The sequence below is a fragment of the Pristiophorus japonicus genome, chromosome 12, assembly GCF_044704955.1.
Source record: "Pristiophorus japonicus isolate sPriJap1 chromosome 12, sPriJap1.hap1, whole genome shotgun sequence".
NCBI lineage: Eukaryota > Metazoa > Chordata > Chondrichthyes > Pristiophoridae > Pristiophorus > Pristiophorus japonicus.
In genome coordinates this window covers 121,685,515-121,701,016 of record NC_091988.1, presented here as the reverse complement: position 1 = coordinate 121,701,016, position 15,502 = coordinate 121,685,515, and the positions used below count along the sequence as shown (strand labels likewise).

Sequence of the window (15,502 nt, the reverse complement as noted above, 5' to 3'; positions counted from 1 at the left end):
TTCAAGCCCTGGATGTGACTGACCCTAGTGTCACAGGGACTGCATTATGAAGGAAGACTCCAGAAACCTGATCTTATCAGACTTCACATTTGGCAACTGACAGGTGACTTTACAGAGGACTATGAGATACTGAACATAAGAACATAAGAAATAGGAGCAGATGTAGGCCACCTGGTCCCTTGAGCCTGCTCCACCATTCAATAAGATCATGGCTGATCTGATCATGGACTCAGCTCCACTTCCCTGCCCGCTCCCCATAACCCTTTACTCCCTTATCGCTCAAAAATCTGTCAATCTCCGCCTTAAATATATTCAATGACCCATCCTCCACAGCTCTCTGGGGCAGAGAATTCCACAGATTTACAACCCTAAGAAATTTCTCTTTATCTCAGTTTTAAATGGGCGGCCCCTTATTCTGAGACTATGTCCCCTAGTTTTAGTTTCCCCTACGAGTCGAAATATCCTCTCTGCATCCACCTTGTCGAACCCCCTCATTATTTTATATGTTTCAATAAGATCAACTCTCATTCTTCTGAACTCCAATGTGAATAGGCCCAACCTAGTCAACCTATCCTCATAAGTCAACCCTCTCATCTCCAGAATCAACCTAGTGAACCTTCTCTGAACAGCCTCCAATGCAAGTATATCCTTCTTAAAATACAGAGACCAAAACTGTACGCAATACTCCAGGTGTGGCCTCACCAACACCCTGTACAGTTGTAGCAGGACTCCTCTGCTTTTATACTCCATCCCTCTTGCAATAAAGGCCAACATTCCATTTGCCTTCCTGATTACTTGCTGTACCTGCATACTAACTTTTTGTGTTTCATGCACAAGGACCCCCAGGTCTCTCTGTACTGTAGTACTTTGCAATTTTTTTCCATTTAAATTATAATTTGGTTTTCTATTATTTCTGCCAAAGTGGATAACCTCACATTTTGCCAGATTATACCCCATCTGGCAATTTTTTTCCTACTCACTTAGCCTGTCTATATCCCTTTGCAGATTTTTTGAGTCCTCCTCACAATTTGCTCTCCCACCCATCTTTGTATCATCAGAAAACTTGGCTACATTACATTCGGTCCCTTCATCCAAGTCATTAATATAGATTGTAAATAGTTGAGGACCCAGCACCAATCCCTGCGGCACCCACTAGTCACTGTTTACCAATTTGAAAATTACCCATTTATCCCGACTCTCTGTTTTCTGTTAGCTAGCCAATCCTCTATCCATGCTAATATATTACCCCCAACCCCATGAGCTATTATCTTGTGCAGTAACCTCTGATGTGGCACCTTATCGAATGCTTCTGGAAATCCAAATACACCACCCCTTATCCACCCTGCTCGTTACGTCCTCAAAGAACTCCAGCAAATTTGTTAAACATGATTTCCCTTTCATAAAATCATGCTGATTCTGCTTGATTGAATCATGTTTTTCCAAATGTCCCGCTACTGCTTCCTTAATAATGGACTCCAGCACTTTCCCAACGACAGATATTAGGCTAACTGGTCTATGGTTTCCTGCTTTTTGTCTGCCTCCTTTTTTAAATAGGGGCGTTACATTTGCGGTTTTCCAATCCACTAGGACCGCCCCGGAATCCTTGGAATTTTGGTAGATTACAACCAATGCATCCACTATTTCTGCAGCCACTCCTCTTAAGACCCTAGGATCAGGTCCAGGGGATTTATATGCCTTTAGTCCCATTATTTTACCTAGTACTACTTCATTAGTGATAATGATTGCATTAAGTTCCTCCCTACATATAACCCCTTGATTATCCACTATTGGGATGTTTTTAGTGTCTTCTACCGTGAAGACCGATACAAAATATTTGTTCAACGTCTGTGCCATTTCCCTGTTCTCCATTATTAATTCCCCAGTCTCATCCTCCAGGGGACCAACATAGGATAGAACAATATAGGATAGATCCCAAATACCCCACAAGATAAACCATGCGAGTAGGACAAAAGGTATACAGGTTCAAACTAACAAAAGGAGAATTTAGAAGTGATATTGGGAAGTTCTTCACACAATGAATGATCAATAAGTAGAATAGACTTCCAGATAGGGGACTGGAGGTGAAAATCCTGGAATCATTTAAGACGGAATTGGATGCTATGATGGGAAGGGAACTGAGGTGTCTTTCAGGATGGATAAGTTATGATAAATTGAATGTCCTTCCTTACCATATATATCTTATGATTTCTGCCACTCCCCATTTTACTGACTAGGATCAGGTTCCTCATCTTTTCCAAATGAAGCAAAATTGGTTCTCTCCTTACTTAACAACTGTGTCCCTTCGCTGCCATATCACCCTCTATTATTCCCCAATTTTCTTCTCTCCTGAATATGCGGACTCTTCATGCAGTGTGGGTTTATAAGCATCAGGCACCCTCCAGTACCACAACTGGAGTGGCCAATCTTCATGTGTGAATCCCAGAAAACGAGTGTTCGCAGGGCACCTGACGGCAGGGAGCACTGCACATCACACAATGGGAGACATAAGTCCAGTCTTGTCCTCACTTGATATCCAGGTACTTGCCAGCAGAAATTACTAGCTGGTGATCCTAGTTCCCTCATGCAAACCTAGGTAGTTGTCCCTGGCCAATGTTAGCACTCCGGTTATTGCAGGTCTAAGAGCACCAAGCTCAGGTAAACTGGAATCAAGCCCAGCTGTATGAGGGCCCCTTGGATCAGGTGGAGAGAGGACTCCTCCAACTAAATTTAGATAGATGTTGATAAAGACCAACAGACAGCCTGAAAACCATAAATTTGCTGAAGTGGTACTTTTAGGCACGAGCAGCCCGATGTTTGAGTGTCTTGTTTACTTTACCAGATAAATCAATCTACTGGATACGGGGCGAGAACGGAGGAGCACTGCTTAATCCTCTGCCATCACAATGCTGCACCTTCCAAGGCACCGGCCACATAAACAGCCTGCTCGACCAGCCATCAGTAACAGCACGTACAAACCCCTTCCAGTTCCAGATGATATTTTATGGGAATTAAAGGCTATGGAATCTGAGTCTGACCCTTCTTACAACAGGCATTTGTTAAATTAATCACACCATTCATGACTTATCAACCAACCAAATAATGGCTATTAACCCATTTCTTACCTGGACCAATAGCATTCTCCCATCGCTCCCACTCCCTTAACAGTAACCCATTCCATGGAGATTAACCCATTCTATGAGGATTAATCCTTTCTATGAACATTAACCCTTTCCATGAACATTAACCTATTCAGTGATTAATAGATTCCATGAGGATCAACCCATTCTGTGAACAGCAACTCATTCCGTGAACATTAACCCATTTCTTGAAGATTAACCTATTCTGTGAACAATAACTCATTCTGTGAAGATTAACCCATTGTGAACATTAATCAGTTCTGCGATCATTAACCCATTCTGTGAATATTAACCCTGTCCCTCGTCCACTCCCTGAAAATTAACCCACTCTCTCTCACTCCCTAAACATTAACTCAGTCCTTCCCCTACTCCCTGAACATTTATCCATTCTCTTCCACTCCCAAACAATAACTCAGCTCACTAACCTTTAAACAAAATGTTTATGTGTGCCGCCACCAGCATTACATCCCAGGTGGCACAGAATAAATGACTTGTTTAGGTCAGTCTTGTGATACTGGAGACATCAGTGCCACTTTATCACAGTGCTGGTGTGTGTTGTGTGAGCGTTACACTTGTATTTTCCAGCCGAGGCAGACTATACTCCGAGGCTGCTGGACACCGATCACACGCCACAGATGAAGTTCAGAGACAGGCAGCGATTTTTCGAAGATGTATTCCAGCCTGATGGAGATTTCTACCTTACCGCCGCGCACCTGCAAATCGAACACCAGAGGCGTAAGTAGAGTACGGTCCCTGAACAGTTTGCTTATTGAACCTGATGTTAGAAAGATAACAGTGGGTGAGGATAAAGGATGATAGAAATTCAAATTCATAACTCTGAATGTACAAGTGCAGGTAAAGACATACATTTATATAGCGCCTTTCATGACCTCACGACATCCTAAAGCACTTTACACCAAATGAAGTACAGCTGTACTTTTGAAGTGTGGTCACTGTTGTAATGTAGGAAACATTACTGCCAATTTGTGCTCAGCAAGCTCCCACAAATGTGATAATGAACAGAGAATCTATTTTAGTGATGTTGGGTAAGGGATAAATATTGGCCAGGACACAGGGAAGAACTCCCCTGTTCTTCTTCCAGTAGTGCCATGGGATCTTTTATGTGCACCTGAGGGGGCAGATGGGGCCTCGGTTTAACATCTCATCCAAAAGATGGCACCTCCAACAGTGCAGCACTCCCTCAGCACTGCACTGGAGTGTCAGCCTAGATGTTGTGCCCACGTCTCTGGAGTGGGACTTGATTCAGACCTTCTGACTCAGAGGCAAGTGCTACCCACTGAGCCAAAGCTGACAGGTAGATAAAAGTATTAAAAAGGCCAGTAGTATCTTGCACTTTATAAATCAGGGCAGTGCGTACAAGTATAAAGAAGTAATGATAAATGTGTACAAGGCAATGGTTAAGCTACACTGACACTAGTGGGTGCCTCACTACAGAAAGGACATTAAAGCATGGTCAGGATGAAGGCAGGAATGAGAAACTATTATAAGGAGAGACTTGAGATACTAGTGCACAGAGGGCTAAGGGGAGATGTAATAGCTTTTTAAAATTAGGAAAGGTTTTGATAAAGTGAATAGGAAAAACTATTTTCTCTGGTTCAGAAGTCAGTGATGAGGGTGGGTGGGGGGTATCATCAATTTAAAATTACTAGTGGTGAAGAGTGATCAGATTTATTGATGCAGAGTGCTGTTAGAGAATGCAATGCTTTGCCGCAGGGAGTCTTTGAACCAAAGACCATTACATCTCGTAGGGGAAAATTGGATAAATATTTGAAGCAGAGGAAGATATAGGGCTATGCGGAGGGAGCAGGACTGGGAGGACAATGGGCTGAATGGCCTTTTGATATCGGTAAATAGAAGCGTTTCCACTGGCAGGTGGGTCGGTAACCAGAGGACACAGATTTAAGGTAATTGGCAAAAGGGGAGGGGAGAAGAGGAGTGATAGAAGCAGAAGGGAGTTGGATAAATAGCTAAAATGGAGACATTTGCAGGGCTGTGCTGAAAGAGCAGGGGAATGTGACTAATTGGATCGCTCTTTCAAAGAACCAACACAGGGAAATGGGCGGAATGGCCTCCTTCTGTGCTGTGTCATTCTATGATTCTATGACCGATGGAAGTCAGGCCCATCTTTTTGTGGGTCTTGTATTCTATTGCTGGAACTCTGAGCTCCCCCATTGATCTGCAGAGTGCTCTAAACTAGTCCCATGCATTAGCCTGGCTGCCAAACAATCTACCTCCACTGAAGCACGAGACTGGTTTACTGTCAGACCCCAGACAGATTCATCATCGGTATATGCCCAGAGCAGCAATCATCCCTGTGCTGAAGCAGGAAACACAGCTCTCCCATTTCAAAGCTGAGCTGCGTGCAGACTAGAGCAAGATGACAGAATAAGTGTGTGAAGAGCAAGGGCAGGGGTCAAGGTAATGTCACTCTTCTGTGACCCTGACCCTGACCCTGACCAAGGGGAAAACACTTAAGGAACCATATTTTCTTTGGCCAACCCACAGATTTTCACTCAAATAAACTTCACTGCATTTAAACGTATTTTTCTTTAACCACTAATCGTTCAGCATGATTAAATCTGTGGGGAAGTGCTGGTGACTGCACTCTGCTCCCTGCTGGTGCCTGCCCTCTGCTCCCTGCTGGTGCCTGCCCTCTGCTCCCTGCTGGTGACTGCCCTCTGCTCCCTGCTGGTGCCTGCCCTCTGCTCCCTGCTGGTGCCTGCCCTCTGACCTCTGCCGGTGCCTGCCCTCTGCTCCCTGCTGGTGTTTGCCCTCTGCTCCCTGCTGGTGACTGCCCTCTGCTGGCACTCTCCTGCGCCTGCGTGGGCAGGTGTTGTGCAAAGCGGGTGATGAAGATTGGGCCAGGATGTCACTGAGCGAGCCCCTCCTTCAGAATGCTAAAAGGGAAGGGAGGTGGTGGTGGCATTACATTGGAGATGGAGAAAGTGGCGGAAGATGATCCGTTGAATGTGGAGGTTGGTGGGGTGGACAATGAGGACATGGGGAACCCTATCATGGTTCTGGGAGGGAGGGGAAAGGGTGAGAGCAGAATTGCAGCAAATAGAACATATATGGTCGAGGGCCCCGTCAACCACAGTGGAGGGGAATGATTGGTTGAGGATAAAGGAAGACATATCGGAAGCACTGGTATGGAAGGTGGCATCGTCAGAACTGATGCGACTTGGACAGAGAAACTGGGAGAATGGAATAGAGTCCTTACAGGAAGCGGGGTGGGAGGAAGTGTAATCAAGGTAGTGGTGGGAGTCAGTGGGCTTGCAATGGATAATGGTCGAGAGCCAATCCCCAGAAAGAGCGAGAGAAGTCGAGGAAAGGAAGAGTTGGATACGGACCATGCGAAGATGGGAGGGAGGGTAGGAAATTGGAATTAAAGTTGATGAATTGCAAATGGCAAGATGACAATGCAGAAGTGGCATTAGCTCTGCCACTATCTCTAGTTTAGTTTGAGACATTCAATGAAACGTTCCATACACCTTAATTCCCCCCGAGGGCAGGCTTTATAATACATAGATTCAACAATATCACAACGCAAAGACTAAATGAGTGCAAACTATTTATACAAGACATTCTACAAAAGAATACTTATTGTAATATTCATACAGGTGGAGCGTCCGAACTCCGGGAACCTCGGGACCGAGGCTGTTCCGGATTTCGGGTATTTCGGAACATCTTTCCGAAGTCCAGAATCCGGAAACACTGGGCCGAGGTAAGGGGAAGGTGGGGGTGAGGGGTGGGCTGAGGTAATGAGGGGTGGGGGGCCAATGTAAGGAGTGGCTGGAGGGAGCCCCGACCTGTGTGAGAACACCACCGCAGGTCGGGGCTATAAACAGAGCTGGAGCGCTGGGCCCTGGAACATCGTGGTCGAAGGTGCGGCGAATGAGGGTACGGGGCCCAGAAGAGCCGAGGGCCCAGGGGTAGCACGGACCAGCCCACACTGCGATATGTGTGTGCACTAGGTCCGTGCAGCAGAGCAGATCTCCAGTCGTCCTGGTTAACCCTTGCCACTGGCTAAAGGCGAGCCCGTGTGGTGGCTGATGTGCAACGGTCACCACACGTTAAAAAAATCCACCCACAGGCATCTTCCACCCCCTCAATTGGAATTCAGGACTGGAATATCTGTGAACTCTTGTGGAAGCAACTCATCCTCGATCGAGGGACCACCGATAATGATGGGGGGAGGGGGCTGAGGTAAGGGGGGGGAGCGGTGGCAGGTAATGAGCAGCGGGGGCTGAGGTAAGGAGCAGGGAGTCCGGTGGGCAGCGGGGCCCGACGGTTCCGGGTTCGGCTGTGGGTCAGGGGTCCACGGCCAGGAGAAACCTGCATTGAAGACCTGCAAAAAAGGTAAGAAAATTTTTATTTTTTAATTCTTTTTCAGCGATTTAATAGGTAAGGGTTTTGTGAATGTTGTGTGAATTTTTATTTTTTGGAATTCGTTGGGGGTGTTTTTCCTCCTCCCTAGGCCCAACTCGCTGCAGTAATCGGTTTTAAAAAATGCCCGTATTTCGGAATATTTTCCGAATTCCGGAACATTGCAAATTTCGGACACTCAACCTGTATAGTTATATACCATAGTAAGATTCATAATGGAACAAACTGTGTCCATATATTGTCAGTCTTTGATAATCACCAAGCCTATAGGATGTTCCACCCTGGCTGTAGCTCTCTGGATTAAACTGCAAACTTCTATATTTAAAGCCCAAAAAGCTGCAGCCCCTGTGACTCTGGTTACCTCCGTCAATCAAATCATTAAGCTGAGTTAGCAAACACAACATTCCATTTCATTGCTGTTTACCTCTTCCCAACTGGTTTCAAGCTAAGAAGAATCTGACAGTCACACAATGCCAGAGTTTGCCTTTACTGGGGCATTTAAAGAAATGAGTAACCTTCACATCCCTGCTCAGTCTACACACAGGTACACCTCCAAACTATGCACATGATTTGTTTATCCTGTTTTGACTGAGGTGAATAGTTCACTAAAGTTTGTTCCACTTAAAAGGGATAATTAGTGGCTGACTAAGGTGACCCCAAGTTAATAGTTCACTGGACACAGCTCTTCAACCCAAAGTCCACCAATGCCAAACATAAATAAAAACAAAAAAATGCTGCAAATATTCAACAGGTCAGGGAGCATTTGTGGGGAGATAAACCGTTAATATTTCAGGTCAATGAGCACGTGAAATGTTAACTCTGTTTCTCTCTCCACTGATGTTGCCTGACTGCTGAATATTTCAAGCATTTTGTGTTTTTAATTCAGATTTCCAGCATCCGCAGTATTGTTTTAATAACATATATGCATACAAATCAAATACTTTAAATCTAGTTTCCTTTTATGATTATTGTGTCTGCGTAAATAACTGACAAACTGAGCCAGGAGAAATGTAACTTAACCTCAGTGCTTTTATACAACCCAAAATGGAGTCCCTAAACCAGCATGAGCCAGCATGAGTACAGCAACTGTAAATAGCTCCCGCAGGGTCCTAATGCCTGTCCACTGAGCTGTAACAAATAAATAGAGTATGAACACAACAATCTGATCTTCCAAAAGTGGAAAGACATGGCAATCAGGAGTCACAAAGTCAGTCACTTTTAATTGTAAACTTCTTAGTTACTACACAAGTCTCACAGGCCATTTGGGTGAGATGTCAGAGAGCTGGTGGCACCCAGGAAACTGCATCCGAGCCCGAGCTTTCAGGGGAGGAAGGCAGAAAAGGAGCAGAGTACGTCTAAGCCTATTCAGAAGTGTGAGAGAGAGAGTAGTCATAGACAGAGGGTTTGGCAATCTCCATAATCCATGGTTGAAGGCTTTTCTGTTTCCCACAGCACCAATCGGGAGTGTCTCCTCCATGGAAGTGAATGTGGACATGTTGGAGCAGGTGGACCTCATGGACATGTCCGACCACGAGGCGCTCGATGTGTTCCTCAACTCCAGCATGGATAGTTGTGAGGCATCAATGCTGCCAGGTGAGCAGAGAGCAGAACACAGCAGTGAAACATTGCGCTTACTCCAAACCACACCAGTGTTACAGGGCAAGGCACCTCAGGAGTCCTGTGCCATCATACATGGAACACACAGCTGGCAGGAATCCCAATGTTACAGCATTCAAGGAAGATGGGATTGCCAGCATCACATCCCAGGAAAGGTGGGAGAGACTTCAGTCCTCCACCATAAAGGCAGAGTGACGAGATTGTCGCTGAATCTGAGCACTGGGCCCAGGGCCCAATGTGTGCTAGAAGCAGCTTAGTTCAGTGGCTATTAATCCCAGGATGATTGATATTGGCTATTTTGGCTAGAGGAAGCAAATGAAAAGTGCTTAGTCTTTGTTTACTAATTCCTCCAATCCTGTACTAACTAGTTTTGTTTCTTCACACAGACGAGCAGTTTTACAATCGTGAGATCACCCTTAAAATTCCAAATTCTGCAGAAACGAAATCCAGGATGTCATCCACTTCCTCCAATTTCACGGACCCCAATAGCCTGGAGTCGAGTGATGGGGCTGAGACCCCGATTGTCCAGTCTGATGAGGAGGATGTCCAAGTGGACACTGCACTACTCACATCAAGCAAAGACACTGAGACACAACCTTAAAATGAACGAACGCTAACTGTGTGTGAACACCAGACACACAATAGCACTTATGAAGCAAATGTGTTTATATAAATGGGCCTGGAGCAGGAGCAGAAGCGAGTAGAGACAAATGGTGCACTGTGGGTATTTTACAAGTGATTGTTTCAGACTCCCAGTCTCACACACAATACACACACCCAGTCACACATACAATGCACACACACTCCCAGTACACACACAATGCACACACACACTCCCAGTCGCACACAATGCACACACATTCCCAGTACACACACAATGCACACACACACTCCCAGTCACACACACAATGCACACACACACTCCCAGTCACACACACAATGCACACACACACTCCCAGTCACACACACAATGCACACACACACTCCCAGTCACACATACAATGCACACACACACTCCCAGTACACACACAATGCACACACACACTCCCAGTCGCACACAATGCACACACACACTCCCAGTACACACACAATGCACACACACACACTCCCAGTCACACACACACTCCCAGTCACACATACAATGCACACACACTCCCATTACACACACACACTCCCAGTCGCACACAATGCACACACACACTCCCAGTACACACACAATGCACACACACACTCCCAGTCGCACACACACACACTCCCAGTCACACAGGGATCCCCAGTTATGCATGAACCCAGTGAAACACAGTCCCGATAAAGACAGAGATCCAACATATAGTAATTCTGTCACATATGTTAAATATGCAGACTCAGTCACACATATAGCCAAGATCATGAACTAAAAACATGTAGACACAAAGATAGATGCAGTCACGTGTGGAACCAATGACACAAGGAGCCAAACATACACATTCCAATATCATAGGGAGCCAATTACCCATGGGACCAATCATATTTGACTAATGACACATAACGTCAATCGTACACATGACAATGCCACTCGCTGCTAACCAGAGACAGGCTAACCGATAGTTGCTATAGCAACAGCGCACTGTCAGCTTTCTAACACAGACTATTGAACGAATACTTTAGCACTAAGCAGTGTTGTCTGAAAATGTGGCCTCAGGGTGAGGAACTGATGATTTATTGGAACTCAGTGAGCTGCCATTTAATAAAGCTAACTATCATCACAAAGAGGGCACAGTGAATGTAAGAAGCCGCTGTGGAGATTTATTTCATTTCTTTCTTAATAAACTTAATGATAACCAATCATTTGAACACTCTCGATTTGGGTTACAATTTTTATCCGGTTTCAAAAATGTTTTACTTAAATCTCTCTCTCAATATAGAGACATACTGCAAGTTATTTCAACATCACACAGGAGAGTTACAGGTTACTCTCTGCAAACAGGATCTGGGCCCATCCAGCTTGTGTTGGGTCAGATAGGCCCGAGGGAAAGCAAATAAAAAAGTTAACTCAGTTTAGCCAGCAGCAAAACTTTAATTGCAAAGGGCTTATATCAGGCATTCAATTACTCCTTTATCACAGGCAGTCCCTCAGAATCGAGGAAGACTCTTAAAATGAGTCGTTAGGTGGCTGAACAGTCCAATACAAGAACCACAGGTGGGACTGATGTCGTTGAGGGAAAGGGTGGGTGGGACAGGTTTGCCGCTGCCTGCCTACTCCTTTATAATGGAAGGGAGTGTTATATATGTAAACTTGTATTTACTCTGTACAGCCACCAGAGGGCTCATCCACTGGAGTCCCAAGGGATCCCATAATCCCTTGGGAGCACAGGTATTTAAGGAGGCTTTACAGGTTGGAGAGGCACTCTGGAGACCTGCAATAAAAGACTAAGGTCAGACTTTACATTGAGCTCACAGTGTTCAGTCTGACTCTTTCTCCATACACTACAACTGGCGATGAGATGCAGATAGCGAACCCAAAGATGCAGAGAACAGTGGGCATCCTGGAGAAATTCTTGGAGGGAGATGATTTTGAAACTTTTGTGGAGCGACTCGACCAATACTTCATGGCCAACGAGCTAGATGGGGAAGAGAGTGCTGCCAAACGAAGAGCGATCCTCCTCACCATCTGTGGGGTACCAACGTGTGGCCTCATGAAGAATCTGCTCACTCCAGCGATACCCACGGAGAAATCATATGAAGATTTGTGCACACTGGTCCGAGAGCATTTGAACCCGAAGGAAAGCGTTCTGATGGTGAGGTACTGGTTCTACGCCTACAAAAGGTCTGAAGGCCAAGAAGTGGCGAGTTATGTCGCCGAGCTAAGACGCCTTGCAGGACATTGCTAATTTGGAGCACATGCTCAGAGACATTTTCGTACTTGGCATTGGCCACGAAACCATACTTCGCAAACTTTTGACTGTAGACACCCCAATCTTGAGTAAGACCGTAGCGATAGGCCAGGCGTTCATTGGCACCAGTGACAATATTAATCAAATCTCTCAGCACACAAGTGCTGCTACAAGTACTGTGAACAAAGTGGTGGTTCAAAGAATACTGATATGTCCAGTATAAATGCACATGAGGCCCACACTTGAAAAAGGTCACTCTGGGACCAGTTACCTTTATTACCAAGACTTCAAAGTGATGAAAGTGGGTGGAGCGTCCCCTTTTATGCCTGAAAATCCAGGTTAGGAGTGTCTCCCACAAGTTTACCCCCTTGTGGTCAATGTTCTTAAGGTGTACAACTTAGGTCAACTTATACATGGGTTGCAATGATAGTTGAATACATGACATCACCTCCCCCCCAAAGTCTTATTGGGATCAAAGGTTGTCTCTCTGGTGGTTTATGCTCCCTTGTAGAGCACCTGAGTTGGGGCTCCGGTTGTTGGGCACTGACCTGAGTGTCTGCTGTTTGCGGTGCCTCAGGCCTGTCCGGACTGCCCACAGTGACTGGGCTCTCCTCCACTTGGTCCTGGTGTTCGGTCACCTGTGGTGGAGTAAGCTCTACATCGTGTTCTTCCTCTGCTTCTTCTATGGGGTTGCTGAACCACTTTTTAGTTTGATCCACGTGTTTGCGGCAGATTTGTCCATTGGTAAGTTTAACTACCAAAACCCTATTCCCCTCTTTGGCAATCACAGTGCCTGCAAGCCATTTGGGGCCTGCAGCGTAATTAAGGACAAAAACAGGGTCATTGACATCAATACATCGCACCCCGCATTCCTGTCATGGTAGTCACATTGTGACTGACACCTGCTCTCAACAATTTCTTTCATAGTAGGGTGTATAAGGGATAACCTGGTTTTGAGCATCCTTTTCATTAGCAGCTCTGCGAGTGGAACCCCTGTGACCGAGTGTGGTCAGGATCTATTGGCCAACAGAAGGGTGATAAGCGGCTTTGTAGGGAACCCCCTTGGATTCTGAGCATCCCGTTTGATTATCTGCACTGCTCGGTCCGCCTGGCCGTTTGAGGCCGGCTTGAACGGTGCCGTTCTGACATGGTTGTGCCATGAAGTCCTGGAATTCAGTGCTTGTGAAGACGGGCCATTGTCACTGACGAAGACGTCCGGTAGACCATGGGCGGCGAACATTGCCCATAGACTTTCTACCGTGGCAGAGGGTGTGCTTGAATTTAAAATGGCACACTCAATCCATTTGGAGTAGGCGTCTACTACAACCAAAAACATTTTTCCCATGAAAGAACCTGCGTAGTCCACATGGATGCGTGACCATGGCTTGGCGGGCCAGGACCAGGGGCTAAGGTGGGCTTCCCTGGGCGCATTGCCCAGCTGGGCACACGTTTTGCACCTGTGAACACAAAGTTTCAGGTCTGCATCTATCCCTGGCCACCAAACATGTGACCTGACAATTGCCTTCATCATGCCTGGGTGCTCATTGAAGTTCTCTGATAAACACCTCTCTGCCCATCTGGGGCATGACTACTCGGTTTCCCCACAGTAGGCAATCGGCCTGAATCGAGAGTTCATCCTTGCGCCTATGAAACGGTTTAAATTCCTCATGGCATGCCCCGTACGTGACCGCCCAGTCCCCATTCAGGACACATTTCTTAACTAAAGACAGTAGCGGGTCTTTATTTGTCCAGACTTTAATCTGACGGGCTGTCACAGGTGAGCCTTCGCTTTCGAAAGCTTCAACAGCCATGACCATCTCAGCATCATGCTCAGTTGTCCCCTCAGTGGTGGCTAGTGGGAGCCTGCTGAGTGCATCAGTGCAATTTTCAGTGCCCGGTCTGTGCCAAATTGTATAGTCATAGGCGGCTAACGTAAGTGCCCACCTCTGTATGTGGGCCGATGCATTCACATTTATGGCCTTATTGTCGGCCAAAAGGGACGTTAGGGGTTTGTGATCTGTCTCCAGCTCAAATTTCCTGCCAAACAGGTACTGGTGCATTTTTTTTACTGCATATACACATGCTAGCGCCTCCTTTTCTACCATCCCGTAGCCTCTTTCTGCCTGGGAGAGACTTCTGGAGGCATAAGCTACCGGCTGTAACAGACCATTGGCATTCACATGCTGCAACACACACCCGGTCCCATAGGACGACGCACCGCACGTTAAAGCAAGTTTCTTACACAGGTCATATAATGTTAACAGTTTGTTGGAGCATAACAAATTGCGTGCTCTATCAAAAGCCCTTTCCTGGCTGTCCCCCCAGACCCAATCGCGACCTTTGCATAGGAGCACATGTAGCGGCTCTAACAGCGTGCTCAATTTGGGAAGAAAGTTACCAAAATAGTTCAGGAGCCCCAGGAACGAACGCAGCTCCGTCGTGTTACGGGGTCTGGGTGCTCTCTGGATCGCTTCCGTTTTGGATGCAGTAGGTCTGATCCCGTCTGCTGCTACCCTCCTCCCCAGGAATTCTACATCTGGAGCTAAGAAGACGCACTTCGCCTTTTTCAGTCGCAGACCTACCCGGTCCAGTCTGCGTAGCACTTCCTCCAGGTTGTGGAGGTGTTCTTCAGTATCACAACCCATGATGAGGATGCCATCTTGAAAAACCACCGTCCTTGGAATCGACTTGAGGAGGCTTTCCATATTTCGCTGAAAGATCGCGACGGCCAAACGAATCCCGAACGGACATCTGTTATACTCAAACAACCCCTTGTGTGTCGTGGTGGTGGTCAGCTTCTTCGATTCACTCGCCAGCTCCGGGGTCATGTAAGCTGAGGTCAGGTCCAATTTTGAAAAAAGTTTGCCACCGGATAGCATCGCAAAGAGGTCCTCCGCTCTCGGTAGCGGGTACTGGTCTTGGAGTGACACCCGATTGATGGTGGCCTTGTAATCGCCACATATCCTGACCGACCCATCCGCCTTGAGCACCGGCACGATCGGGCTCGCCCAGTCACTGAATTCAACTGGCGAGGTGATGCCTTCCCTCAGCAGGCGGTCCAATTTGCATTCTATCTTGTCCCGCATCTCTGGCCTTGTGGTGTACTGGCCTGGCATCCAGGTTTATGTGAATCACTACCTTGGCCCCCATGAAAGTGCCGAAGCCGAGTTGAAATAACGAGTCAAATTTGTCCACGATCTGTGAGCATGATATTCACTCCACAGAAGAAATTGCATTGACATCGCCCCATTTCCAGTTCATGACAGTAAGCCAACTCCTCCCCAGTAGTGCGGGACCGTCCCCCGGGACAATCCAGAGTGCAACCTGTTCTCCGAATCTTTGTGAGTCACGACTACCGTAGCACTGCCTAGCACCAGAATGATCTCCTTTGTATATGTCCGTAGCTGTGCATCAATCGGCAATAATTTTGGCCTCCTGGCCTTGGACACCCACAACCTTTCGAACTGT

The 15,502-nt window shown here is 46.6% G+C and overlaps 1 protein-coding gene across 2 annotated transcripts in view; it reads left to right on the top strand.

Moving 5' to 3' along the window:
* Positions 1-10,993, top strand: part of LOC139276986 (dysbindin-like) — a 67,814-nt gene extending 56,821 nt beyond the window's left edge. For both annotated transcript variants that reach the window (XM_070894981.1, XM_070894982.1), the window contains exons 2-4: positions 3,723-3,872; positions 8,997-9,137; positions 9,548-10,993. In XM_070894981.1, coding sequence (XP_070751082.1) covers positions 3,723-3,872; positions 8,997-9,137; positions 9,548-9,762 — 506 coding nt within the window. In that variant the 3' untranslated portion in view covers positions 9,763-10,993. The remainder of the gene's footprint in view (positions 1-3,722; positions 3,873-8,996; positions 9,138-9,547) is intronic.
* The last annotated feature ends 4,509 nt before the right edge of the window (positions 10,994-15,502 follow it).